General features: G+C 41.2%; 1 protein-coding gene across 2 annotated transcripts; it reads left to right on the top strand.

Moving 5' to 3' along the window:
- LOC311228017 (uncharacterized protein) lies at window positions 1–26,590 on the top strand. Of its 2 annotated transcripts, XM_084313908.1 has the most exons (6): window positions 1–59; window positions 910–975; window positions 1,290–1,369; window positions 4,333–4,433; window positions 5,803–5,874; window positions 23,569–26,590. In XM_084313908.1, exon 6 carries the CDS (start codon window positions 23,585–23,587, stop codon window positions 25,604–25,606), a length of 2,022 nt encoding a protein of 673 aa, XP_084170034.1. In that variant the 5' UTR covers window positions 1–59; window positions 910–975; window positions 1,290–1,369; window positions 4,333–4,433; window positions 5,803–5,874; window positions 23,569–23,584; the 3' UTR covers window positions 25,607–26,590. The 2 variants fall into 2 exon arrangements, with proteins under 2 accessions (XP_084170034.1, XP_084170035.1); XM_084313909.1 differs by lacking the exons at window positions 910–975; window positions 1,290–1,369 and having other exon boundaries at window positions 4–59.
- The last annotated feature ends 1,169 nt before the right edge of the window (window positions 26,591–27,759 follow it).

The following is a 27,759-nucleotide window of genomic DNA, read 5'->3' as shown; positions in this document are numbered from 1 at the left end:
GAAGGACTGAAGCCGCAGTAAGAACTCAACCACCATTCTTGACGGTCCAAAGACTAATTGTAAGTTTATTTCATGGTGTTAATATGGAGAAATACCAGAGATTAAAAGTACTGTAGGGTTTAGTCTTTAAAACGTAATGAGGATCAAACGGAAGTTATTTTAGTCGGTCCAAAAAGTGTTGCATTTTTGGAACATCCTACCAACAGTAATACACTGCGGTCAAGTGAGCCGTCTTTCACTTGAGACGGCTCACTTGAGACGGCTCACTTGACGAGTAGGGGGTATCTGCAGAGCCGCAGAGCCAGGCTGGACGGGTTGGAGGCGGTCTGGACAAGTATTAGTGGTCTGGACAAGTATTTGCACTACTGCGCACCATTTTCAACTTCACTTTCGTCTCGTTTACATAGGTACATAGACAGTAATGTTACATCTAGACATTTATGACATGTAATAATAGAGTAAACTTGTAAATAGACAGTAATGTTACATCTAGACATACCAGATCTAGTAATAATAATAATAATAATAATAATAGTCCCTCAAACTGCAGGACATGTAAACAGTCAAGTTGCAGAACAACTGTTTGCACAAATGAGAAAGAACAATTACTTTTTAACGCAGCAACTACCATCGACCCATCTGTTCCTGATGAGAAACATCCTAGAACACTTCAACAACAACAAAAACAAGAAGCGAATGGACAACATCAAAAAGTTATTTGGGACGACAGCGGTGGCAATAAACAGATATACCACCAGGCTGTATTGGGTACATTTTCTACTTGCACTTGCATTAAAGATATTTAATGCATTAATCCTGTTTTTAATTGATCTAGGAAATAATGTATAAATGTCTTCATTCATCAAGTTCACTGTTCCTTACTAAGCTGTGTTTGTCATCTGCTTACAGTGTCACTGGAAGCAGATCAAGGTGTGCTCCCTGAAGCGGGTTCAGGTCTGCCCCCAGCAATGACAAGTAAGTGGAATTGCATGCATGGGTCATTAGAAAGTCTTAAAATGTCTTAAATTCAAGTTTAGCCGCCTTGACTGAAACCATGCATGATTTGTCCAATAATCATATTAAACTGCCACCCACCACCTTAAATAGTGAACTCTTAATTGCTCCAAGTCAAGAGTGCTAACTATTACACCATAGAACCTGGCTTCTGCAGCAGAAGCAGGCCTATAAAAACCTATGCCTACCTACAGTAATTCTTACCTCTACACTATTAGTTTTATTAAACATTGTTACTATTTCTCTTATATTTTTGTGTATGTCCATCCCTGTAGAACTTGAGATTCCAGTGGACAATGACTACTCACCAGACCAACCCTGGGCGAAGTCCCGAAACCCTATCCAACAACAACTGGTAGGCAAATTTCTACAAATAATTTATTCTGCTCCCTCCCTCCAACCTTGGTTGCTATGCCCACACAAAACCGCAAAACTTCACCCTGGACTCCGGTTTTCAAAGACCTGGGTTGCAGTGTAGCAAATCCCCGGTTGTGTGTGGCCGAACAGTGCAACTGCTCACATACAATCATGGTTATATTAAATCCAGCGCTCGTGTGGACTGGGCCTAACTTGCCTGCCATTACGTTGCGTTCTGAAAAGCGAAACTGACCCTGAAAACGAAACGAAAATGGCCCTGTGTGTAACTGCAGCCGTCTCTGTGCTAACAGTCACGTTTTTAGTATGAGAAGACAAGACAAAACTTCTTTCTCTGGTCTGCATCCCCTTAACAATTGTGTGTATTGAGCCGTACTGTATTGTACCCATTCTGCAATCTTGTTGAAATAAAGTTTTCATTCACACTCAAAATCTGTGTTCATTTTTTATTTTGCATACTAATGTTCTGTGTCTTGAGTCGTACTTGTATTGAAAAACTGATTTTATATGTCTGAGGAGAAGACCGGTACTCATCATCTTCGTATCCACAAAAAATGACATGTGAAGTATGTTGTGTGCCAGGTTCAAACAGTGCTGTATATGTACAGTTTATTCCTACTCCTATCCAAGCTCCGGGAGGGTCATCAAAGAGAAGTCGGGTCATCTACTTCAACCATTATCTAAATAAAAAAAATCTAACCCTAATAAACTAACCTACACTGTAGCACTCAACACTTTATGAACATTGTTACTGAGACGAAAGTTAAGTTTACTCTATTATTACTAGATCTGGTATGTCATAAATGTCTAGATGTACACTTTATGAACATTGTTACTGAGACGAAAGTTAAGTTTACTCTATTATTACTAGATCTGGTATGTCTAGAGATGTAACATTACTGTCTATGTACACATCATGTCTAGATGTACACTTTATGAACATTGTTACTGAGACGAAAGTTAAGTTTACTCTATTATTACTAGATCTGGTATGTCTAGATGTAACATTACTGTCTATTTACAAGTTTACTCTATTATTACATGTCATAAATGTCTAGATGTAACATTACTGTCTATGTACCTATGTAAACGAGACGAAAGTGAAGTTGAAAATGGTGCGCAGTAGTGCAAATACTTGTCCAGACCACTAATACTTGTCCAGACCGCCTCCAACCCGTCCAGCCTGGCTCTGCGGCTCTGCAGATACCCCCTATTGCACTTGACCGCAGTAGAAAACTGATACTGTGCTACCTCTACCTACCACACCTTTACAAAACAACTCAAGACCTGGTTATTAACACTTTCAGTGCCACCAGGGGGCGCACGACTTGGTGCTTGAATGCCACCATCGGCGCCAATGTTGATTGATTGATTGATTGAAAAGTTTATTAACAGATTGCAGAATGGGTACAGTACAGTACAGCTCAATACATACAATTGTTAAGAGGATGCAGACCAGAGAAAGACTTTCGTCTTGTTTCCATCAGGGTCGCCCATTTTCAATTCATCATATGACACACACGACATACAGATAGACAGTACTGCTACATCTATACATTTATGACATACCAGATGTATCACGTAACATGTTAACGTTAATATCGCCTAATCTATGTTTTAAATTATGGCTATGTGTCTAATCTGCCCGTCGCTTATCAAAGAATCATTTTCCAGTCAGTGTTGTCAAGGCAGATTGTTTTTTTATCGCTTCATTTCCGTTTGAGAGCATTTTGAAAAGCGCCCGTTTTCAGGTGAAAAACAGCCCATTCTGTGATAATCGCCTTTTACTGGAATATTCCAGAACGTTGATATTTGTCGGCCTATTTATGAATCGTTTTCAAATAAACGCTAGATGATCAATAGTATACGTGCACGCACGCACGTTCGAGGCGCGCGCTGATAATAGCTGTTTTCATTTCCTCATGGATTTTACAGTGAAACCGCTGGAGCACATATCACAAAAAAGCTTATATCTCCTCGAAAACTAGTCTGATTATCCTAACACTGATAACATAGATTCCTTACCTGACATCAGATGGTATCCAAATGGTATATTCCAATTCCTGATCACCATTCGAAAAAATCGATAAGTGTATAGATCTAACGTGTATACAGTAGAACTCATGATCAGCGGGGCTCAGAGGATCCAGAATGAACTCTGGTAACCACGGCTGCATCAGTGGACTGGAAAATGTGGACTGGAATATTTTTTTTCCCCCATCCATTTTCATTGAGTCCATTCCAAAAGGGTGATTTACCATCTGGGAGACGATAGGGGGCGCTTTTTTCACATCTGATCGCCGGCGGCCCTTGGGTAGGCTAGGGTAGGCTCGCGTGATGCAATATGATTACAGATAGCTAAAAAAATAAAAATAAAAAAATTCGAGAAATCTCGTGAGTGGCTTTCAACGTAACTATCGTAAACACGAGATTAGCCGTGAGTGGCTCTCAAAGTGTTAACCAATCGAACATGTGATCACTTTTAATCAGTTCATTGTGTATTTTGTTATTGCTTTTACTATTATGTTGGATTGTGTTGTAAATAGTGTGTTTTACTTTGAATGCTTCTGTTCTGGTGTATGGTCGGTCTTATACCATCTTCCCAAAATGACTACAGTTGCGAATTAGCCAGCTGGCTAAAACTGACACATTTACAGAAATGTTGATTAATGTGTACTGTCCTTTTTAAAATAAACTGGAACTGTTGGTAGAGGAAAGACATGATGCATTCTATTATTAACAGCAGCCATCTTAGGTCTGTTTCAGCTTCATTAATATTTTGTTGTCAGTTTACCAGTTCACAAACTTTACCCTTATATTTTATCTTTACTATGGGAAAAGTATACTACTCATTTCTTCTTGTCTGCAACTTATGTAAATCATGACGTGTGTGTGTGTGTGTGTGTGTGTGTGTGTGTGTGTGTGTGTGTGTGTGTGATTTAGGATCCAAACACGCAACTTCACTCCTACAAATACCAGTGAATCTCACAGTCGCTGTTCAGAGTTTGAAGATCGCTTCAACTTCACACCTTTGTGGTGTCAAGGTAAGAATTTTACCTTAGATAATTGACCTCTCTGATGTGTTTAAATACAAATTATAGGAGTATGTATTATTTACATTGATTAAACAAAGCTAAATGTTTTAAGTATTTGAGGATAAGAAAAAGGCGAGGACTCCTCCCATCTGCATTATCAGTCAAAGTGGAAAAGCAAAGACTTGACTCGTTAGTCAGACAAAGCCAGTATTTACCATCTAACTTTTAAGTAGTAACCATGACCAACACCTCACATCTATTATTGGAAAATAAGAAGACATCAATAGGCTACATATTGGATAATGTATTAAATGACTGACTATGTACCTTGGTTGATACAATAGGGAGCTTTGTGTATGTAGTGTGCATGCATTCGTACGTGTGTGTGTGAGTGTGTAGTGTGCGTGCTTGTGTGTGTGTAGTGTGTGCATGCATACGTACGTGTGTGTGTGTGTGTGTGTGTGTGTGTGTGTGTGTGTGTGTGTGTGTGTGTGTGTGTGTGTGTGTGTGTGTGTGTGGTGCTCTGCCTCTCTGTCTGAGGCCCCCTGTCATTGTAAAGTGCTTTGAGTGGAGAAAAGCACTGTCATCCATTAATGAATTAAAGGAGCCATATGCGACATTTTCTCAATGCTAAATGCACGTTTTAACTTCAATAATATGTCTTCATTTTCAAGAACAACATTTAAAATGCATAATCAATTCCAGAACGGCTTTCTTACCATATCGAAAAAACTAAAAATCTCTAATCCACGTGTGTTGCAGGTCTTGTTGTGATGAGGTGCATTACTAGCGCGTTGCACTTGTGTTGTTCCACAGAGGGGAGAAGGCATCTCTTTCCTGGCTTTCACTCCCAACGTGTGGTCCTACAACAGTCTCTCTCTCTCTCTCTCTCTCTGTCTCTCTCTCTCTCTGTCTCTCTCTCTCGCTGTCTCTCTCTCTCTGTCTCACTCTCTGTCTCTCTCTCTCTGTCTCTCTCTGTCTCTCTCTCTCTCTCTCTCTCTCTCTCTCTCTCTCTCTGTCTCTCTCTGTCTCTCTCTCTCTGTCTCTCTCTCTGTCTCTCTCTCTCTCTGTCTCTCTCTCTGTCTCTCTCTCTGTCTCTCTCTCTGTCTCTCTCTCTATCTCTCTCTCTCTCTGTCTCTCTCTCTGTCTCTCTCTCTCTCTCTCTCTCTATCTCTCTCTCTGTCTCTCTCTCTCTCTCTCTATCTCTCTCTCTGTCTCTCTCTCTCTCTCTCTCTGTCTCTCTGTCTCTCTCTCTCTCTCTGAGCTGTCGTTGAGGCATTAAGTTGGAGCAGAGTGTTTTAAGATTCGACCTGCTGTGCTCTGATGGGCGTTACAGTGATCTCTGATTCTGACATGTTCTGATGTTGCCGTTCCATAGGAGCTCTGAACCCACGGAGACGGTGGAGCAGATCAACCTCTCTGAGGAGTGACACTAGAAGAAGTACTGCACGTATGTTTAGTATTTGAATATTTCATTTTATTTGCCAATCTTTGATTGATCATCATTATATATGCTCTATGCTGTTGTAGACATCTTTCATCGAAATTAATTAGAACCATTCAGCTGTTTACGAATGACCACAGGATGGCTAACACGGAGGCTTTGCATGCATGTTGTGGTGTTTTCAAAACTGATTTTGAATTGCTTGGGTGCCATCTTTGTAAAAAAAAAAATATATATATATATTGGAGCTGGGTCGTTAACGGCGTTAACGTGCTGCGTTAACGCTATACTAGTATCGCGCGATAATATAATTAACGCATTAATCAAAAAAAATTAAATTTTTTTTTTTTTTACATTTCTTTTTTTTGTACCTTTATTTACCCAGGGTAGGTTCGCTGAGCACAGATGCTCTTTTTCAGGAACGCCCTGCTTCACATTCACACAGTTCCATTCACACCTGGGAGCTGCCCAGTACAACCACAGTTGACACCATTGGCCACTGAGCAACTCCACTGGAGCAGTTGATTCAAGCCATGTCACATAGTTCAAGTTTGAAATGATTCTTTCTGTTTTGCTCCTGAGAGTGTGCTAGATACTGTACTGTACTGGTAATATTATTTATTTGTGTTAACTTCTGAATAAAACAACTTATTAAACACAAGTACATCTTATTGAAGACATATTTTGATATTTCATTACCAATTATCATAGCAAAACAGCTTTTTCAAACAGTCTGTAATGCATTTTGGAAACGGGAGATGGGCTCATGGTGTAATGGGCCACCTGGCCTGAGAAACATAAGGAGGAAAGAAACACACATATTTTGAATGCCTTCGGCAGTTTTTTTTTTTTTTTTTTTTTTAGCCATTTTAATCTAGATTAATCTAGATTAAATCCAGGATTGCAGATAGATTAATCTAGATTAAAAAAAATTATCTATGCCCACCTCTAATATATATATATATATATATATATATATATATATATATATATATATATATATATATATATATATATATATGTCTGCATGCTTCGCTTGTCTGGAATCACTCTAATTTTAAAGGAATATTTCACTGAAATAGCGTTTCTACCTCTTTTTTTGCTGGACCTCACCACCATTTGCATATTCTTGGTATCTAGGGACATCTATGGACCTCAGGGAATGTATTCAGTGTCAGAAATATTGTGTCTATTACTAGGCTTGCTTAAATTTTGAGGAAACAAAGGAGAATATGAATTATGATTTTTCTTTGCATCTTTGACAGTGAATAACACCATGCTAATAATGACCAAACATTAAAAACTGCCACTGATCTCGTTCAGTACCCTCTTGAGATCATGTGTACAAAAAATCGAAGGAAATTAATAAAGGGAAGATGATTAAACCGAAGGTTCTGTAGATACAGTACTGAATTCTCCCATCCGGACCAATGCAATTTGAAATATTATTATAGAATATAGAATATGAAGCTTATAAATTACCTTATTATAGCCAATTCACACATTTATATATACATATATTATCTTTCAAATGCCCGAGTTCAATTTGGATTTAGTATCACCAGGCGTGCATGCATAAGAACAGATAATGAAATCTACTGTAATCTACTGTACTTTTTTATTTTCCCCACAGTGCAACCGTTTTGAAACTAATTTCAGATCTAATTGTTCCTACATGTTAACAATAGGGAAGAGAAACTTGAAAGCCTCTCAATATTTGTCAAAAACTTTACCTTTTGTGTTATATTATCCCAAATAATAAGAGTTATAAATTCATACAGAACTATGGACCTTGAACCCCATAGATCCCTTCAGGAAGTGTAATTGGGAAAAATTCCACCGCTGATCGACAGAGCGATGTCTATTACAAAATGGCCGCAAAAAGGCTACAATTCCCATGATTCAAAATTTCCAAAATGGTCGCCCTCTCGGAATAGACTTCACCAAATCGAAAAGTTAAATCTATCTAATGACACTTTTAACCTATTGCTAAACTAACGTATTGATGATCATATACATTCTACATGCTTTTGTGACATGTTAGGGATGTTAATACTTGAATACGTTTGAAATTTAAATCGCAACTTTTATACAACACTCTGAAAAATATTGATTTATGACCAGATGCCACTTCGGGACCGGAACTGGAACAGGTTAAATAAGTGCAAATAGTAGGCTATTAAGGGGGTCATATTGACCCCCTCCCAAGTCATCCTGTCTCAAATACTGAGCAGTACAGTTGATTAGATTCACTTTATTGTCATTACACAGTACAAGACGAGTGCAATGAAATTGTATGAGTCTAACCAGGGTGTGACGATCAGTAATTAGTTGCAATGAAACACAGTATATATAGAGCAATCTGTACAGTAAAGTGCAATGGCTAGCATGATGTGAAATGGTAAAAAAAATAGTACATATAGTTAAAAAAAAATACAGATATAACATGTATTATGCAAATCTTAGTGAGGCTTATTAAAAAGGTGAGTTTTTTTTTTAATAACTTTCTTTATTGGAAGAGTTTTCAAAATTATGCAGACAGTTATACATATTATACATCTTCCATTTTTTTTCCCCCATTTCCCTTTCCTATCCCTTAACCCCACCCCACCCCCACGAAGAGCGACAACAAACATACATATAATACATGAAAATACAAAAGAAAAATATGTGACAGAAAAAAAAAAAAAAAAACATATGATACTAATATAACTGAGATAAAAAGACAAAACAGTTTGAGAAATAAAATAAAAATAGGGGAAAAAAACAGAGGGGGGGGGGGGGGGGGGGGGGGGACTCAGTCGTCACAGCCAGGCAGGGATGTCAAGGATTCTATGTGCTTTAAAAGGGGTCTCCAAGTCTTCTCAAAGGTATTCAGGGAGCCAGTAGGGCCTTTGAGGGAGAATCTGAGCTTTTCAAGATTAATAGATAATAGTAGTTCCTTAACCCACCTATTGTGGGATGGAGGTTGAGTATGTTTCCACTTAAAAAGAATAAGTCGCCTGGCCAATAAAGTGGAGAAGGCAAGAACAGAATGTGACAGTTTGGAGGGTAGAGGTTGCAGAGGAACACCGAACAAGGCCACAAGAGGATCAGGGGTAATAGTAAGGTTGTAGGCTGTGCCGATAGTTTCAAAAATTTCAGACCAGAATGTGGCAAGGCTGGGGCAGGACCAGAACATGTGGGTGTGATCGGCAGGGGATTGTTTGCATCTATTACATGCGTCAGAGATGTTGGGATACATTCGAGAGAGTCTCGAGTTTGTGTAGTGGACTTTGTGTATAACCTTGCACTGTGTGAGGCCGTGTCTCGCACAGATGGAAGATGAGTGGACAGAGTCCAATGCCCAACTCCAATACTCATCAGACAGTTCAATTCCCAGCTCTCGCTCCCACGAGTTCTTAGGGCCGGTTCCTGGGGTATCCGTAGCGGAGCTAATGAGGTTGTAGATGTTGGAGATTAGCCGTTTTTTTTCCGGGTTAAGAACCATTAGTGAATCTATAAGGGTTTCAGGGGGCCGACTAGGGAATTTGGGGTTCTGGTTCTGTGTGAAGTGCCTAATTTGGAAGAAACGAAACAGGTGGGATTTGGGAAGGTCGAATTTCTTTACGAGGTCTGGAAAAGACATGAAAGTCCCTTGGTCATAGAGATCATTAAAAGTGGTTATCCCTTTGTCAAACCAGACTTGAAAGGAAGAATCAGTGCAAGAGGGCAGGAATAAATGATTGTTAAAAGTGGGGGAGAGGTCAGAGGCCCTATGGAGGCCGAGGCTTTTCCTGATTTGAATCCAAATCAGGAAAACCCATTGGGTTTGCAGAGAGTCCAGTAACCGACATAGGGAGTTGGGAGCACAGCAGAGAGCGAAGAGAGTGTCTAGAGGACGAGAGTTCCATGTCGACCCACACCGGGCCTAAGTTGTGTGTCGTGCCCCTCATCCAATATAAAAGTTTGTGTATGTTACACGCCCAGTAGTAGTGCTGGAAGTTAGGCAGTGCCAGTCCCCCTAGCTCTTTGGGGAGTTGTAGTATTGATCTCCTCATCCGTGGGATCTTATTGCCCCAGAGGAAGGAGCTTATTAATCGGTCAAGTGTTTTAAAGAATGACTTCTTAATGAGGACTGGGATATGGGTGAAGAGATATAAAAACTTTGGTAGCACTACCATTTTAATTAAATTGACTCTACCCACTAGAGATAGTGGAAGACATGTCCACCTGTTAAAGTCTAGTTTGCACTTTTCAAGAAGAGGTGAGAAGTTTTTCGAGAACATTGTTTGGATTGAGTTGGTGATGTTAACCCCTAGATATCTGAATCCATCTGTTGTATACTTAAAGGGGAAGAAAGTCCGGGGTATTTTTTTGGCTGAGGAGTTGATTGGAAAGAGTTCGCTTTTATGAAGGTTTAGCTTATAGCCCGAGTAGAACCCGAACTTGTCCAGTATATTAAGAATTATAGGGAGAGAGGCGGTCGGGTTAGATATATACAGCAGGAGGTCGTCTGCATATAGGGACAGTTTATGAACTTTTCCGACCCGTGTGATGCCTTCAAACCTCTCTTCCTGTCTTAACCAGATGGCCAGTGGTTCGATGGCTAGGGCGAACAGAAGGGGGGAAAGGGGGCAGCCCTGTCTGGTGCCTCGATGAAGGGGAAATGGGGCTGACTGAAGTCCGTTTGTATGGACTGAGGCGACTGGGTGGGTGTAGAGTAACTTAATCCAGGCAATAAAGTCAGGGCTAAAACCGAATTTCAGCAGTATAAAGAAAAGGTAGCCCCACTCCACTCTGTCAAAGGCCTTCTCTGCATCCAGGGAGACAATTACTTCTGGTGACATAGAGTTAGGGGAATTGAGTATATTAAGAAGCCTTCTAAAGGTGAGTTTTAAGCCTAGATTTAAATATAGCCACTGTGTCTGAGGTCCGAATGTTGATAGGCAGTTTATTCCAAAGAAAGGGAGCTATATAAGAGAAAGCTCTGCCACCTGCGGTAATTGTATCTATTCTAGTCTATTCAGTAGACTACTCTTAGTACATTTTTAGAAACTTTTAATTTAATAATTTTTAAAGCATCTTCATGGTTTAACCTCTTCCACCGGTACCGGTCCCGAAATGACATCTGGTCATAAATCAATATCTCTAGAGTGTTATACAAAAGTAGCGATTTTTATTTTACAATGTTCAAGTATAAACATCATAAACATGTCACAACAGCATTTAGAATGTATATTATCATCAATACGTTAGTTTAGGAATAGGTTAAAGTAGGGGTATGACGATATGACGATATTAAATAAATATCGGGTACAGTTCATAAACGATACACTTTTTAAACGTATCGTGGACATCGTGATGTTCCTCACACAATCACTCACATCAGTTTATAAGCCGCCGCGGTTGAGATGACTTACTTTGGTGCAGCGCTTGCCTTTACTTTACTCTCTTCTCGCCCTCTCAAAGAAAAAAGAATCACACAGACTCTCCCCAACTTAAGTCATGTACACGCCCATACACGCACGCTCGCACACACACCCAGAGAGGCGGTGCTACAGGTTTGTTTGAACAGGGATACGAGAGCATGAGTGAAGTGGAGAGAGCTTCGCAAGTTTAAACGTTAGCCCTACGTGTTTTATTCAGAAATGGCAATGGAATATGGAGGCGCTGAGGTGGATGAACTGGTAGTAGCCTCGCGTTCTAACCGTTAGCATTGCGGCTAGCGTAAAATAGCTAATAAGGCACTGGATTAAAACAGTAGCTTGATAGCTATAGCATCTATATCCTCCGTGTGTGTCGCGTTGAAGATGACGTCACAGCGCCCCAGCTACACTGATGGGGGGGGGGGGGGGGGGGGGGTACAGGGCTGTACGCTAAGATTTTTCACTAGGGGCACAGTTGCCCCTAAATGAGAACTTTAGCGGCACAGAATATTTTTTAGGGGCACATTTTTAAATAACAATTTTGCCATATAGTGGTCCTTTTATTTAACATTTAAGTGCTTTTGTTTTCAGGTTTGTATCTTTTATAATGAACCAACTGAGAAAGTGTGTAAATCACTAATAGAACAAAAACAACAAACTGTGTGTGTGTGTGCGCGCTTGTAGTGCTCCTTGAATGAGATCATCACAACACACACCATTGCATTAATCAGGAGGACAAGAAACTCTGCATACCTTTGTTTCACAATGAAAAGTGCTTTATAAATAAAATGAATTATTATTATTGTAAATAACCCCATGAAAGGTTTATTATTTTTATGGGTAATTACCCGCTTCATATTTGTGATGTTACTGGTTTCAGGGTGTGCCTAAAGTGATCAATGTGTTGGAGATCTATGCCAATTAATGTTTATGTATATCCGGGACTTTTTTTTTAATAAGAATTGAGAGGTCTACTACGGTATTTGTATATGTGACCTTTATTTTGAAAACCGTGTTGCGACGCAACCTTGTTTACGTTTGCGCTTTTGACAGTGAAATGTTCAGTTCAACTTAGCTCGAAGGAAAGACTCTAATCAAAAAGGTTTAATTGACCCGTATGAGGCTCTTACGGTAGGACTTTGATTGTCTATAGAAGAGGAATGTAATACCGTACTTTTCGCACTATAAGCCGCACCTGACTATAAGCCGCAGCAGCTAAATTGAATGATGTATACATATATAAGCCGCACTGGACTATAAGCCGCAGGTGTTTTAATGTTTAATTACCATATGTAATTAGCATTGGGACACAATACTGTTGGACAAATAACAAGAATGAACTCATTTACAAGTTGTATTAAGTTTAGCAAATAAGGGAACAGATAAATAACATTTCAATGCAGTCAAAAAAGCAATATTTAGATTTTTACATTTTCGGGTTTGGTCACGTCGAGTCACATATAAGCCGCACCGTTATATAAGCCGCAGGGTCGAAAAATGGGGGAAAAAGCTTATAGTCCGAAAAGTACGGTACTATGCAAAACGAGAAATAAACAGTGATTTTACCAGCAGTAAGTTGCAAGCCACTTTCATACGGGGAACCGTGACAATTATTAGTATTATCTTATTTGCATATTGTCTCATTATTAGATAGATGGATAGGTTGATACTTTATTGATCCCCGGAAGGAAATTTAAGTAGACAGTATTTAAGTATTGAAAAACTTTCTAATAGTGGGCTACTCACCTAATGCATGGCTGAACTGAACGTTAGAAGTGTGTCCCAGTCAATCATCACTGCCAGATCCGACTTAATTTAATCGGCTATGGTCTCTTATCATCTCTCCACATCGGACGTGGTTGTCATAAGATGGACTGATATCCGCTCTGTTCTTCTTGCAGAGCAAAATTAGCGGCTTAAACTTATTGAAAGGAAGTTCTTCTTTGGCGATGCAATAGCCCACATTCAGTTTCGATTCGATTGTTCGCTAGGAATTATGGGATTTGGTGTTGGATGTATGGACTCTACGCAGACGTGGACATGGTATTTAATCGCACGATAGACTACAACTACCAAGTAGAATAGCGTGGCGCAGATTCACTTCACAGTACACGCAGCTACGCAGTAAATTCATTCATCGCGACAGATTTTTTCATAGCACTGTGACATTATGTCGCACTGTACAGCCCTGGTTGTAGGCTAATGTTTTACTATTTTTTTTATTTAATTTGTATGGATTAATTTAGGAGTGAATGCGAATGAAGGGTTGAAATCACTACTCGCAAGGTTGCCCCCAAATATTATTTACCACTCGCACGGGCCAAATTAAGGGGCAATTTGCGACAACCTCGTCGCACTGTACAGCCCTGGGGTACCGTCTTTATATCTATCTATGGGAGGTACTACAGAGTCGAGTAGGTACCGTACAGACCGTGGAAAAGCGGCATAAGAGAATACTTCATAATGTTTCATGCAATGAAAAAGTTAATATATATATGATGATGATGCACACACACCTTTACAGTGTTTTGTTTACCAGTAGGATTGCTGATAATAAAAATCATAAGTCTAAGCTATCAAGTCTCCCGTGATTTTATATTTACTATATATTAAAAGTATAGGCGGACCATTCCTCGGTTACAAGATTATTATTTTCTCACAGTAGTGTGTGTGTGTGTATTTTTGGCTAAAGTGGATAGAAAACAGTACTGTGCAAAAGTCTTAGGCACCCAAGAGTATTTATATAAATTATCTTAGATGTTAATACACATTTTTCTGTATTAGTGTGTCAGTAGATTACTCTTAGATTTTTAGAAATGTTTAATTAAATTATTTTTGAAAGCATCTTCATGGTTTAATGCAGACATATGTTGCAGGGACTGTTTTAATCATCATGTTGGCGTGACTATGCTTCAAAGGGTTAAATCAAGCATTTTTAAGGGCTTTAGAGGAAATGTCAAAATATCGTGATGTATATCGTGTATCGTGACATAGCCAAAAAATATTGTGATATCATTTAGAAGCCGTATCGCCCAGCCCTAGGTTAAAGTGTGTATTAGATAGATTTTCCTCTTCTAAATATCTATATAATCCGCGAGAGACGACCATTTTGTAAAACCGGGGAAATGGGAATTGTAGTTTTTTTGCAGCCATTTTGTAATGGAGATCCATAGGTCTGGTTTTGCGTTGGAATTTTGGAAAACTACACTTCCCTTAAAGTTCTATGGGGTTCAGAGTTCTGTATGAATTATTTCAATAACTGTTATTATTCGGGATAATTCTACCACAAAAGGTAACGTTTTTGACAAATTTGAAAATGCAGTTAGTTTCTCTTCCCTATTGTTAGCATTCAGCAACAATTAGAATTGAAAATAGTTTCAAAATGGTGCCACCCTGATAAAAATAAAAAAGTGGTGATACTAAATCCAAATTGAACTCGGGCATTTGAAAGATAATATATGTATATTAGGGCTGTCCCCGACTAAGGATTTGGATAGTCGACTATGATTGGCCAAAATTTGCCTATTTGCCTACTATTAGTAGACAAAAAAATATATATATATAATATTCTTTTTTTCTTTTTTATTCTTTTTTTTTGGGCTGTGGGGGGTGCTTAATGTCTGAAGGAGTCGACTGACGGCTTCTTGTCCTCTGCAAAAGCATGCAATTGGTCCACTGATGGATACATCTTGATATTTGTCTATAGTCTATTGCAGGGGTCAGCAACCTTTACTATCAAAAGAGCCACTTTTCCCCCCTCCCACAAAATAAAATGCTCAGGGAGCCGCACAACCTATTTACCCTTAAAATGAAGATAACGCAGTGTATAATGTTTTATATATCCCCAAGCATACCCCACATTTAGCATAAAACGCCTGACAATTGCATACCCAAAGTAATTTGCGATGTATTATACTTTATACTTAAAGCACACAGTTTGTTGCATTAATGGAATTTTATAAAGAAACAAAAAGAAAAATGTTTACTTTTTATTGCTGTTTTTACCGGTTATAACAAAGGAAAACCTCAAACTCTTATGAAGAGGAGAAAAAATACTGGCTGTGTAGACGTATTTTTAAATAAAACACAGAAGAGGAGACAAAACACTGGTGTCTGTAGACCGACTTTGAAATAAAACCCTGAACTATGCAGCTATATTTGAGTCCTTCCCTTAATTTTGTGGAAAATCTATAAAATAAAAATAAAATTTTTGGTTGTTCGCAAATTTCGTACCACATATCAGGCATACAGGTAAGCCTGCATCGTTAGTCGTGAAAGCAAATTAATCTGTCCACGCTGAATTAAACCCTCTATTTTCCTCAGACTTTCCTTTTTTTGGATTTATCCATGGTTAGCTTACTGGGGGGTCGGAAACTCAATGTTAGCCACTTGCAGACGGCAGGGAGAGGCGCGGAGTGTGACGTACTGTATATTTTAGTTGATGAAATATTTTTGTTGACTAAATATTTTAGTTGATGAAATATTTTTTCATTTCAGTGTCACAGTATGACATCGATCTCCAAAATAAGAGAACAAAAAAAAAAGTTTAAAAATAATAATAATAATTTGGGGGGCCACAGAGCCGCAGCTGATTGGCTAAAGAGCCGACCCCATGGTCTAGTGCAGGGGTGGCCAACCAGTCAGAGACTAAGAGCCACAAAAAAATGACTGTGGTACCACAAAGAGCCACACCATATACCAGCGTTTCTCAACCTTTTTTTTCAGTCACGGCACCCTTCATGTGTTTATAGGTCTCACCCTCTGGCCTCTGAAGTTGCTAATGTCTTTTTTATTTGGGCCTCACAGGGTTAAAAGTACCCTGTGAGACCCACGGTTGCAAAATTACAAAATCACTTTTAGCCATTTAAAAAAATAATGTTTATTTAAAAAATGTTAAAGGGGAACTATTTTACTATTTCTTTCACTATTTGGGCACTTTTACACAATTCCTGTGAGTCTATGGAACACCTAGGCATTTTTCTACCTTAAGATCTTAAGCCGTTTTGAGGCTGGGCTCCAACTGCCACATTATTATGCAGCTGAGAAATCTCTGACATCACAGATATGCACATTTTCAGATGACTCAGTTCAGTGAGGGTGAATATTGTGAGAGGAGAATTGGAAGAATTTGCCAATATGAGAATTAGAGACATAGATCCTATTAATATAAGTCCACATAGCTAAGAAACAATGGTAAACACTGAAAAAAGCCATTTATAAGATAGTTCCCCTTTAAGCACATGTATAATCAATTGGTCCTGTTGTTCAGCCTCACAATGCTATTTGATAGTAAATGTGTTTATATGTCCCACCCTCTGGCCTCTGAAGTTGCTAATTTCTTTTTAATTTGGGCCTCACAGGGTTAACCTCTTAAGCCCGAGATATACAGTAAAAGTGTATATTTTCAGCATTATGTTTGTTTACCAATTATTTGAACTGTTATTAGTGAAATATAAGATTATAGAAATCTCAGGGCATTGAGTCGGAAACCGGCGCATATTGACAGGAGGAAGTGGCACAGCCAAAAGTGAGTGTAGTCTTTTGAAGGAAGAGACTCAGGGCTTTCAAATTTCGAAAAACTACCCTACCCAGCTCACACCAGCCAATCATCTGACTTCTGGATTTACTTTTTAATTTCTCTTATTTTTTGGGATTATCTCCCACAAACCTGAACGTTATTGCCATAAAACAGAACGCAGTTAGTTTCTCTACCTTTCTGTGAACGTCTTGCAAAAAACGGTGTTGCAATATGATGAAAAATGGTGGAGAAATTTACATTATAAAAAAGATGGCAGAATTCAGTACTGTATCTACAAAACCTTCTGTTTAATCATCTTCCCTTTATTCATTTGCTTAGATTTTTCAGGTCTGGTCAATTTTAGCATGGTGTTATTTACAGTCAAAGATAATTTTTTTTTTTAAATAGAATTGATATTCTCCTTTGGTTCATTACAATTTACTCAAGCCTAGTAACAGACACACTATTTCTGACACTGATCCATATATGTCCCTAGATTCAGATACCAAGAACATGCAAATGGACCATTTAAAAAAAAATTGTAAATGTTTATTCTACGTCCTTATGGAATGAGTGACATAAAAAAAAAAAATTAAAAAAAAAATCTTTTTTTTTTATTTTTTTTTATTTTTTTTTATGGATGGAAGAGCCGCACATTGACGGGCAAAGAGCCGCATGCGGCTCGCGAGCCGCGGGTTGGCCACCCCTGGTCTAGTGTGTTCATTAGATGGGTGAAATCCTCTTTCAGTGCCTCTGTGCCTGTTTTCTTAGGCAGTTAGCCTCTGGTATGCGTGCCATTAGCGTTAGCCACGCTTCTAGGCCTCTTTTCTTTTGGAAAGAATGATAAAAAAAAAATTATATTATTTTAGATTTTTTTGTATTCGACTAAGAGGTTGGCAGTCGACTATGGCTCCTTTCGACCGATTAGTCGACTAATAGGGGTCAGCCCTAATATATATATATATATATATCGGAATTGCAAATACGCAGCACAAGACAACAGCAGTACTTCCAAGGATCTAAACCTAGTCACCTATTAGCCATGCGACTAAGAATTAATGCAAAATTTGCAGATATAACTGCCATTAGGAAACAACAAGCTCTAGTAACAGAACCCAAAATAATAAACGATACATTCAAAGAATTCTACTCCGATTTGTATAATTCAGAAACGACCTTTGATCAAGACAAATTAGACACATATCTTAATCAAATTACTCTCCCTAAACTTTCGGAGGACGACGCTAAACAGTTAGAAGCACCGATCACATTAGAAGAACTCAAGAAGGCCATATCCGGAATGAAAAACGGCAAGGCTCCGGGAATTGACGGTATCCCATCAGAAATGTACATTTCTTGCTGGGACATATTTGGACCCTTATTACTAAATATGATCTTGTACTCAGTCAAAGAGGGAAGCTTCCATAAACACCAAAATATCGCACTCATTTCAGTTCTTCACAAAAAAGACAAAGACCCCACTGAGTGCGGTAGTTACCGACCTTTAAGCCTCCTCGGAACCGATGTCAAACTGTACTCTAAGATATTAGCCATCAGATTGCAAAAGCATATGACGTCTTTAGTTCATCCGGACCAAACAGGCTTCATAAAAGGTCGCCTGATCAATGATAACATAAGGCGAATACTGCACGTACTAGATGCAGACAAAGAGGACACCACACCTAAGGCGATGCTATCCCTGGATGCTATGAAAGCATTTGACAGGTTGGAATGGTCGTTTCTATGGGCAGTATTAGAAAGGATGGGGTTAGGAAAAGGATTCATTGATATGATTAAAGTACTATACAAGGACCCATCGGCCAGGATTACAACAGGCACATTCATCTCCGATATCTTTCCGGTATCACGCTCAGCCAGACAGGGTTGCCCTCTTAGTCCCGGACTATTCGATCTATCATTAGAACCTTTAGCACAATTTATAAGACAATCCCAACACATAGAACCAATAGTAATCAAGGGCACACAACATAAAATTAGTTTATATGCGGACGACGTAATATTGTTCATGCAAAACCCCAACAACACATTGCCGCATATACTCAAGTTGATAGAGAACTTTGGTGATTTATCGGGATTTAAAATAAATTGGCCTAAGTCGGCTTTTCTTCCTCTTAACATCAGTGCAAAAAAAGACACAACCCTCCCAGGTGCGATACCCATGGTCAAACATTTTAGATGCTTGGGTGTGGAAATATTTCCCACCATAAGACAAACGGTGAAGCACAATTACACAAAAATACAGAACAAAATCAAAGACGACCTGGACAGGTGGGCAAAACTTAAAAACTCAGTACAGGCAAGGGTATCAATAGTTAAGATGGATGTATTACCAAGAATCAATTTCTTCAGCTCAATGCTTCCTGTAACTGAGGGGTACAATTCCCTGACTGTATTAATCAAGTACTGATATCATTAAATCACTACCGTCTATGTACTCCTGGCCAATACTGTACATAAGTATTTTAGATTAGAACACTCCCACAATAACACGGTTTTCCACACAAAATACTCGTTTACAATATTTATTACATAAAGGAATAGTATTACATGACTTAGTTGCGCTTATAAGGCAAATAGAATGTGCATAGGCGAGTCAATAGTAAATATTAAGGATTATCTCTGGTACTCTGGGATAGGGGTACTACCGGTTGTAAGCCAGCAGAGGGGGCCAAAGCTCTATGCAAGTCAATGGTTCACGGGGGCAATATCACCCCTGGAGCAGCGGGGTTAGGCAGCCTGGTCCCAGGATGCGCGCCGTGCAGGTGAGAGCCGTGGAGTCTCTGGTACGACAGAAACGGGCTTGAGTGATGTCTCCACGGGCACGTGGATCCCACAGCAGTGGGTGTAGACGGTTCTCTGCTTCCAGCAGTTTGGTGAAGAATGAAGAATAATAATCCTTGCCGGAAAAGTGGCACTGCGGGCGGGTGTAAATCCCCCGTGGTGCTGCTGCTCCGGTGTAGATATCCTCCGGTGCGGTAGTGCACGGTTGACCTTGACGTTACTATACTATTAGCACGGGCAATAAGTGCTCTATGTCGACGCACAATTACTCACTCCACGTGGTCTTTGACTCGTAATGAAGGTTTACTAATGAATAGAGAACGATACGACAAACAGACGTATTAGGATAACACGAGACTATCTTGGGGCAATGCGAGCCCATGCTCTGCCCACGTTGCGTAGTGGGTGAGACGTTGCTTGGATAACTGAACCAGACTGAACTGAAGGCGAACTGAAGAGGAACTGCAAGGGAAGTTCTGTATTCGCCGCGCTATATTTATATGTGCGGGGGGTAAACGATGATGCCAGCCTGCTCACTGTCTCGTAGCCTTGGGCGAAAGCGGGCATGTTTGGGCAAGTCCTGGCGGTAGCTTTCAAGTCAGCTCGAGGGGGGTATGGCGCTGGCGCCGGGGGGTCGCTTCCAATAGGAGAACGAATATTATGGTCTGTCCTGCTACCAGGTAAAGGGATATTCCGTATATATTGTACAAGGAATATACAGGGGATATCAAACGATATACAAATATTATACATGGGATCTCAGGCAATAAGTATATATATTCGGTTTAATCTGACCCTTTGTAACACTTCCGTTACCTCCTCCAGAGGGCTACTGGAAAAGATTACAAACCTCCACATACAAATTTATTTGGAATAACAAACCACCTCGCATAAAAAGATCCACCGCACAGAGAAATAAAGCAGACGGTGGCATGGCAGTTCCAGATTTTTTACAATATTTTAAGGCCTTCACATTAAGACCATTGAAGATATGGTTTGACCCCCAGGCTTTGGTATCTTGGAGAGAATTAGAAGAAAACATAGTAGCCCCACAGAGACTGAAAGACATAGCACACACTAAACTTTCAATCAAGCATTGTGAGCGAGAATTTGGCCCAATAATTACCCATGCAATCAGAACATGGCGGGAAACACAAAAGAAATATCCTAACCCTCAAGAATGGCATAATCACACTCCCATATTCAATAACAATGCACTCTTAATGGGAAAACGCCCTATAAGATTCCCTATATGGGAAGAGCAAGGCATACACTCATTAGGGGATATTTTTAATAACCAGGGCCTCTGTAGTTATGTCGAAATATGCACAAAGTTTAACCTCACCGAGTCCACATGGCTTTTTTACATACAGTTACGACTTTGTCTGAGGTCTCACGGTGTTCCATTACTCATACCAATTGAACACCACAGATACCACAAATTTTTCTATGAAAGAGAAACATTGGGAGGTTTTGTATCAGGTTTTTATTATCAATTACTAACGTCCTCGTATGAAACCCTTCAACTAGACACTGTCTGGAGGAGGGATATACCAGACCTGGAAAATGACTTTGATTGGCAAGGAGCCTGGGCAAATGTCCGACTTACATCAAGGAACCCGGATCATCAACAAATCAATCTGAACTATATTCACAGGACATACTTGACTCCTATAAGGCTGTGCAAAATGGGGCTTAAACAAGACTCCAAATGCTCCCAATGTACAAATGGGGACGAAGGAACATTTATGCACATGTATTGGGACTGCCCACCAGTTAAGGCATTCTAGAAAGATGTGTCCCAACAATTATCAATACTCGTATCTTGGAATATACCTGTACACCCCTCGGTATTACTATTGAATGATGTTTTTGAGTTTGCAGTGAATCCACAACTAAAGAGATTGGTTTTATCGGGTATCACAGTAGCTAAAAAACTGATCGCATCACGTTGGTTTCAACCGGAAAAAATGTGCCGAAAAGTGTGGTTTCTTACATATCTCGATGTGATATATCAAGAAATATCTACAGCAAGAATTCTGGGTCTCAATGAATCCAAAATGTCAATGTGGTTAGAAGTGGTGGAGAGAATAAAAGCTAGCTTATAATGGTAGTGTCTGGTTAGGAGTGAGGGATAATGGAGGTACTATCCAAGAGGGGGTCCGGGAGGGGGGGGTTCGAGCTGGAGCATATGTGTGTAGGGTTTTAGAAAATAGGTATTAGGGGTATATTATATACTAACATTTATATAATTGTAATTTCGCTGGATATACACTGTATACGGTTAAAATGTTATTATAGACTATTTTTGTTTTATCTTGTTTCTGTACTTGCATATATTTTAACCACCTTTACTGAAAGTTTCATTATGCATTGTGTGTTGAGTACTGACTTTTAATAATTTTTTGTTTTGCAATAATAAAAAAAATATAAAAAAAAATATATATATATATATATATATATATATATATATATATATATATATATATATATATATATATATATAATATATAAATGTGAGAATTGGCTATAATAAGGTAATTTATACGCCTGCTATTCTATATTCTATAATAATATTTCAAATTGGGGCGGCTGGGTGGCGCAGCGGACATTGCGCTCGTCACCAACGCAAGAGACACCGGTCCCGAATCCGGCTGTCAGCGTTGCCTCCGGCTTGGGCCGGCCGTCATACTGACTCAATTGGCAGAGTCAGCGGGAGGGAAGTCGATGGGTGGTAATCTGGTCGTTGTAAACAGCGACTCCTACAGGTCGGTCAGGGCGCCTGCACAGCAAAGACAGGAGATGGCGGGAGCAGTGTGAGCCTCCCACACATTACACCTCGCCAATGAGAGTGTTAGTTTATGGCACAACCAAAACCTAACCGTTTGTGAAACTGTCCATTTTATTTGCATGAAACCAAAACTGGTTCTCTGAAACCATGAAACCACTCTGCGATGGATTGGTTTGGTTATGTAGATCTATCCCATAACCCAATGCGCAGAATGAATCTTTGCAACCAAAACTTGGTTCACTATATTTTTGGTTCTACCATAAACGAACACGGCCGTCACCAGAACGGAAACACGCTAGAGCTCAACCAAAATATCCCAGAATGAAAGTGTGATTTATTTTTTTATTGGCTGCGTACAACAATGGTATACCAACATGAGCTTGACAACAATGAACAACACAGACGCCTTGAAAGTGTGTCGAAATAGGTGTTATGGATGAGTAAACATTCCTTGCCTAAGTACTGACACCCACTGCATAAGTTGAACACTGAGAAACTACAGACCTTATATAAAAATCAAGCACTGAAGTGCATACCAAGTGCCCTCGGGGACAATTAGGTCCACCAGCAGTGACACCAATGAACAGCATGATACAATGTGAGTTTAACAGTAATGGACATTGCAGATGCCTTGAAAGTGCATGAAACTAGGTGGTAGAGCAGTTGTCTGGCAATCTGGAGGTTCCCGGTTTGATTCCCGGTCCTCCCAGGCAGCGTGTAGATGTGTCCTTGAGCAATACACTTAACCCCTAACTGCTCCCGATGAGCAGGTCGGCACCTTGCATGGTTGCCTCCGCCGTCGGTGTGTGAATGTGTGAGTGAATGGGTAAAAAATGTGAGTAACAAATTGTAAAGCGCTTTGGATAAAAGCGCTATATAAAAAAGCAGCCATTTACGTGAAGCCCCATGTGTATGTGCTATTGGGAATGTTTGGGTGACAGCCCACAAACAATAGGACACAAGTAAACCAGACACTTATAGCCAATTATTGTTATAGAATCACATAAAAGAGAGAACTAGCTAAGAGTAAATTGCGAGAAAAACAAGTAGATCACATGATAACTGGAAATGCTGAAAGTCAAAAATCTTTTCAGATGTGACTGTTGCAGCAGCGGTGTAAAACATTAAGGAATCAGCGAGATATCATAATTAATAAGCCTTTGGTACTTTTTATTTTTCAGATAAATCTCTTTGAAGATGTCTGCAATGATCGGGATTCTGGTCGATGTCTCTGGCTCGATGAAGCGGAGTATCGGTGGTCCAGTCGACCAACAAGGCGGCAGCTGGGCCAGGTCAATCTTCAAAGTCGTGGACGAGCTCGTCAAACATGATGTCTCGTCTGGCAACCGGGTCTTTGCTATTGGCTATGGCGCCGATGCAGAACCAGACACATTTGACTTACTGAACACTGTACGAAATGCAACTCGGCATCAAAGTAATCGGGAAACTGGTGACAAGGACACAATGCTCCGGGAAATACTAGATATCCTGGAAGGAAATGGCGCACCTTATGTTCGTGACTGGGCAAATATGAATATATTGCGCAATGCAATCTCGCAAATAGAGGCAGAATTGTTTGCGGCGATGCTTGCAGGAGATCAAAGTTTCAGGTCACAATTTGTACGAGACTGCTTGCCTGTGGAGTGCCGAGAAAAGAGCATTGTGTTATCAGGGGCTATCGGGTTCTGTTCGTTTGTCCCAATAGTGAATGTTGCCATGGATCATAAGCTGAATGCTGCCACACAGGAATCCATAAAAGAAGCTATCAAAAAGGGGTTGTCACTTATGTCAAAAGTCACTTTAGTTACTGTCGGCCCCAGTGCGATTATTGGTGTACATGAAGCTTCCAATGTCTTGCATGGGTGCAAAAAAGAAAATGGACTAACAGATGCACAAATGGATAAATTGATGACAATTGTGGACCCTTTTATTTATGGTGGAACGCCGATGATAAAAGCACTCAAGAATGCCAAAGACTTGTTGGCTAGGCCAGAATTCAGAAACCACAACAAAGTGTTGTTTGTATTGTCGGACGGGCAGCCTACGGATGGAGACAGCCCGCCTGATCTGTCGTGCTTGGATGCCAGTGTCGTGTGCTGCTACATCAGTGACTCCTCCATCTGTGAACCCAAGCACATCTACAGCACCGAATCTCAACAGTGGGACAAAGGAGCCAAGTTCATGTTTCGCTTAAGTTCTACGATCCCGACACAGCTTCTCCCTCGCACCATATTTGTTAGGCACGGCTGGAAGATCGACATCACGAACAATGAAACAAAGCTGTTTTTGCAGGTGAATCATCCTAATCATATCGCTGAGGTCTGCAGATTTGCCAGGGATGTGGTCTGTTCTCACGACGCTCTGTCGGACCTCCTCGCTTCCGTGGACCTCGACTTGTACATCAACAAGGCCAATCAGGGGTTTGGTGCAAAGAAGCAGGTTGGTGATACTTGCTATGCGAACGCGGCGGCGGCGGTGATGCATCTATCGATGAAGCGCATTGTTGGACGAGAAGGTGGCTATCCAGACTTTTTTGCTCTACGAAAGGAACTGATCGCTAAATATGGCAAAGATGGCGAAGATACCCTGAAAGCTCTGCAAGAGATGTCTCCACTGTACCGTTTGCATTGCAAAGTAATAGACGTAAAGGATGCACTGAAAGCAATCGCTGCCAAACGGGTTGTTTTGGCACGATTTCGCCTCACAGATCCAGAATGGGTCTCGTTTTCACACTTCTATGATCATAATCCAAGTGGTGTCCTGACCAAAAGTGAGATTGACATCGGAAAACGATCTCCTGGCGCCAGCCTTGGTGGACACGCCGTTGTTCTCACCAGTTTCAACAGTGAGGGGTTAACTCTGATGAACTCCTGGGGTACCGACTGGGCCAATAATGGCTTCTTCTCTGTGCAGAATGACGAAGTCCTGGGCCTGGAGTTCATAGATGTTTACTGGACACTGAACGATCTAGCAAAATCCGAAATCGCATCGTACGACCGCGAAGGTCCGCATATCGCCGACAAATTGATGACGTCACTAAAGGGACTAAACACTGCCACGTTCACGTGTCCGTTGTGTCGCCAAGTGTCTAAGGTCACTGAGTTCACTGGGAAGCTGGTGCGAGCAACGTGTCCGAAGTGCAGAGGAGTATTCGACACCAACAGCCATGATGCACACGACCTGGTACTGAACATGTACCTGACCTCGCTCTGTCGCTGAGGAAGAGAAGTGTGACATACACGTAAAGGATTCTGCACATGTTTGATGATGACGAAGGCCTATCAATAGAAAACATATCCTGGTTTCGAAATGAGGTGCCGTTTCGAATCAGAATATTTTGATATGCCTATTTACCACCACGTTATCGTGTGTATACACAAGGGTCATGCAGATGTACATACACTTAATTTGAATGCGAGTCTACCTGGGCCTACACCACTCCAGGTAGTCCTCATCTACTGCCCCCCCCCAAAGCCTCCACCTCCTTTATGTCTGACCTGTCTGAACTCCTCACTACTGTCTCCACCATGTGCTCATCCACATTCCTGCTTGGGGACTTCAACATTCATGTGGACAACACCACCTCCTCCACAGCCATTGATCTCTTCTCACTACTGGATTGCTTCAATATCTCACAGCACACAAAAGGTCCCACCCACACCAAAGGCCACACACTTGATCTCGTCTGCTCCACTGGCACAATACCATCTGATCTATAGTGTCTCGACCTGGTCTACCTGATCTACCTGGTGTCTGACCACCATGCTGTCCTTTTCACCCTCCCCGCTTCCCTACCCAAGCTGCGAAATGCACGCACCATCACCTACAGGAACATCAAAACAGTCAGTGCACCAGCTCTGACCAACCTGCTAACCACCCCCAGCAGCACCCAGGTGGCTGCCCACTACAACTCCGCCTTATCCCGCAGCCTGGATTCTCTTGCCCCCATCAAAACCCGGACTGTCGCTTACACCCGTCCTGCCCCCTGGTTCACCACTGAACTTTGCTCCCTGAAGGCTGTCGGTCGCCAACTGGAGATGCTCCAAAAAAGTCTGGCCTCACTGTCCACCTCGAGGCCTATAAGGACCAGTACAAGGTAGCTCTCTCCAAGGCCAAAACAATACTATTCCACCCTCATCGGTAACCAGCAAAACCACCCCAGGACACTATTCTCCACCATCAACCGGCTACTCCACCCCCTTGATCCCCCCCCCCCCCCCCCCCCGCCCATCTGGTGCCCACGACCTCTGCTCCAGGTTCCTTGTTTTCTTCCAGGACAAGGTTAACACCATCTACCAGCAGCTAGTGGTGCCCTCCTCCTCCCCCTCACCTGCTCTTCTTCCTGGGTGTCCCCCCCCAATGCAGCCTATCCTCCTTCTCGCCGGTGGATGGTCAAGTTGCCAAGCTTATAGCTTCAGCTAAAGCATCCACTTGTTTACTCAACCCCATGCCTACTACCCTGGTCAAGATCCGCCTCCCTGCTCTCTGCCCCACCATGGTCAACATTATCAACTCCTCACTTAAATCTGGTCTCGTCCCCTCCTGCTTTAAAACAGCCTCCGTCACTCCCATTCTCAAGAAGCCCGGCCTTGACCCAGATGAGCTAAACAATTACCGTCCGATCTCCAACCTTCCTTTCCTTAGTAAACTCTTGGAAAGAGCAGTGGCCGATCCAACTCCAACAATACATGTCCAACCATGAGCTCTATGAGCCTTTTCAATCCGGCTTCAGAACTCACTACAGCACAGAGACCGCCCTCATCAAAATCACCAACGACCTCCTCCTTGCAGCTCACTCTGGCCACATTAGCATCCTCATCCTCCTGGACCTTTCTGCAGCCTTCGATACAGTTTCCCATTCCATCCTCAAACGCCTATCCGACAACCTCGGCATCACTGGCTCAGCACTCTCCTGCTTTCAATCCTACCTCACCACCCGGACACAGTTTATCACCATCAGCGATTCCAGTTCCACCCCGGCCCCAGTCAACCAAGGTGTCCCCCAAGGTTCTGTACTTGGCCCAATTCTGTTCACCATTTACATGCTCCCCCTCGGTCAGATCATCCGCCGCCATGGCCTCAGTTTCCACTCCTACGCAGACGACACACAACTCTACCTCTCCACCAAACCATCCACCCAGCTCCCCCCACGTCATCTGGATGTCATCTAACCTTCTCAAACTGAACAACAATAAAACTGAGCTCATGGTTGTGGCACCCAACGCCCTGCTCCGGAAGGTTGGAGATCTCACCCTCAACGTAAGACTGCTGTTCCATCTGCCCTTCCCCAAAGGTCCACAACCTGGGCGTTATCCTGGACTCCACCCTTTCCTACCAAGCCCATGTCAGTTCCGGCACCAAATCCGCTTTCT

This window comes from Notolepis coatsorum, assembly GCF_963971535.1.
Source record: "Notolepis coatsorum genome assembly, chromosome: 5".
Lineage (NCBI taxonomy): Eukaryota > Metazoa > Chordata > Actinopteri > Aulopiformes > Paralepididae > Notolepis > Notolepis coatsorum.
The sequence above is the reverse complement of the archived record's forward strand: the minus strand, read 5'-3'. Positions and strand labels throughout refer to the sequence as shown.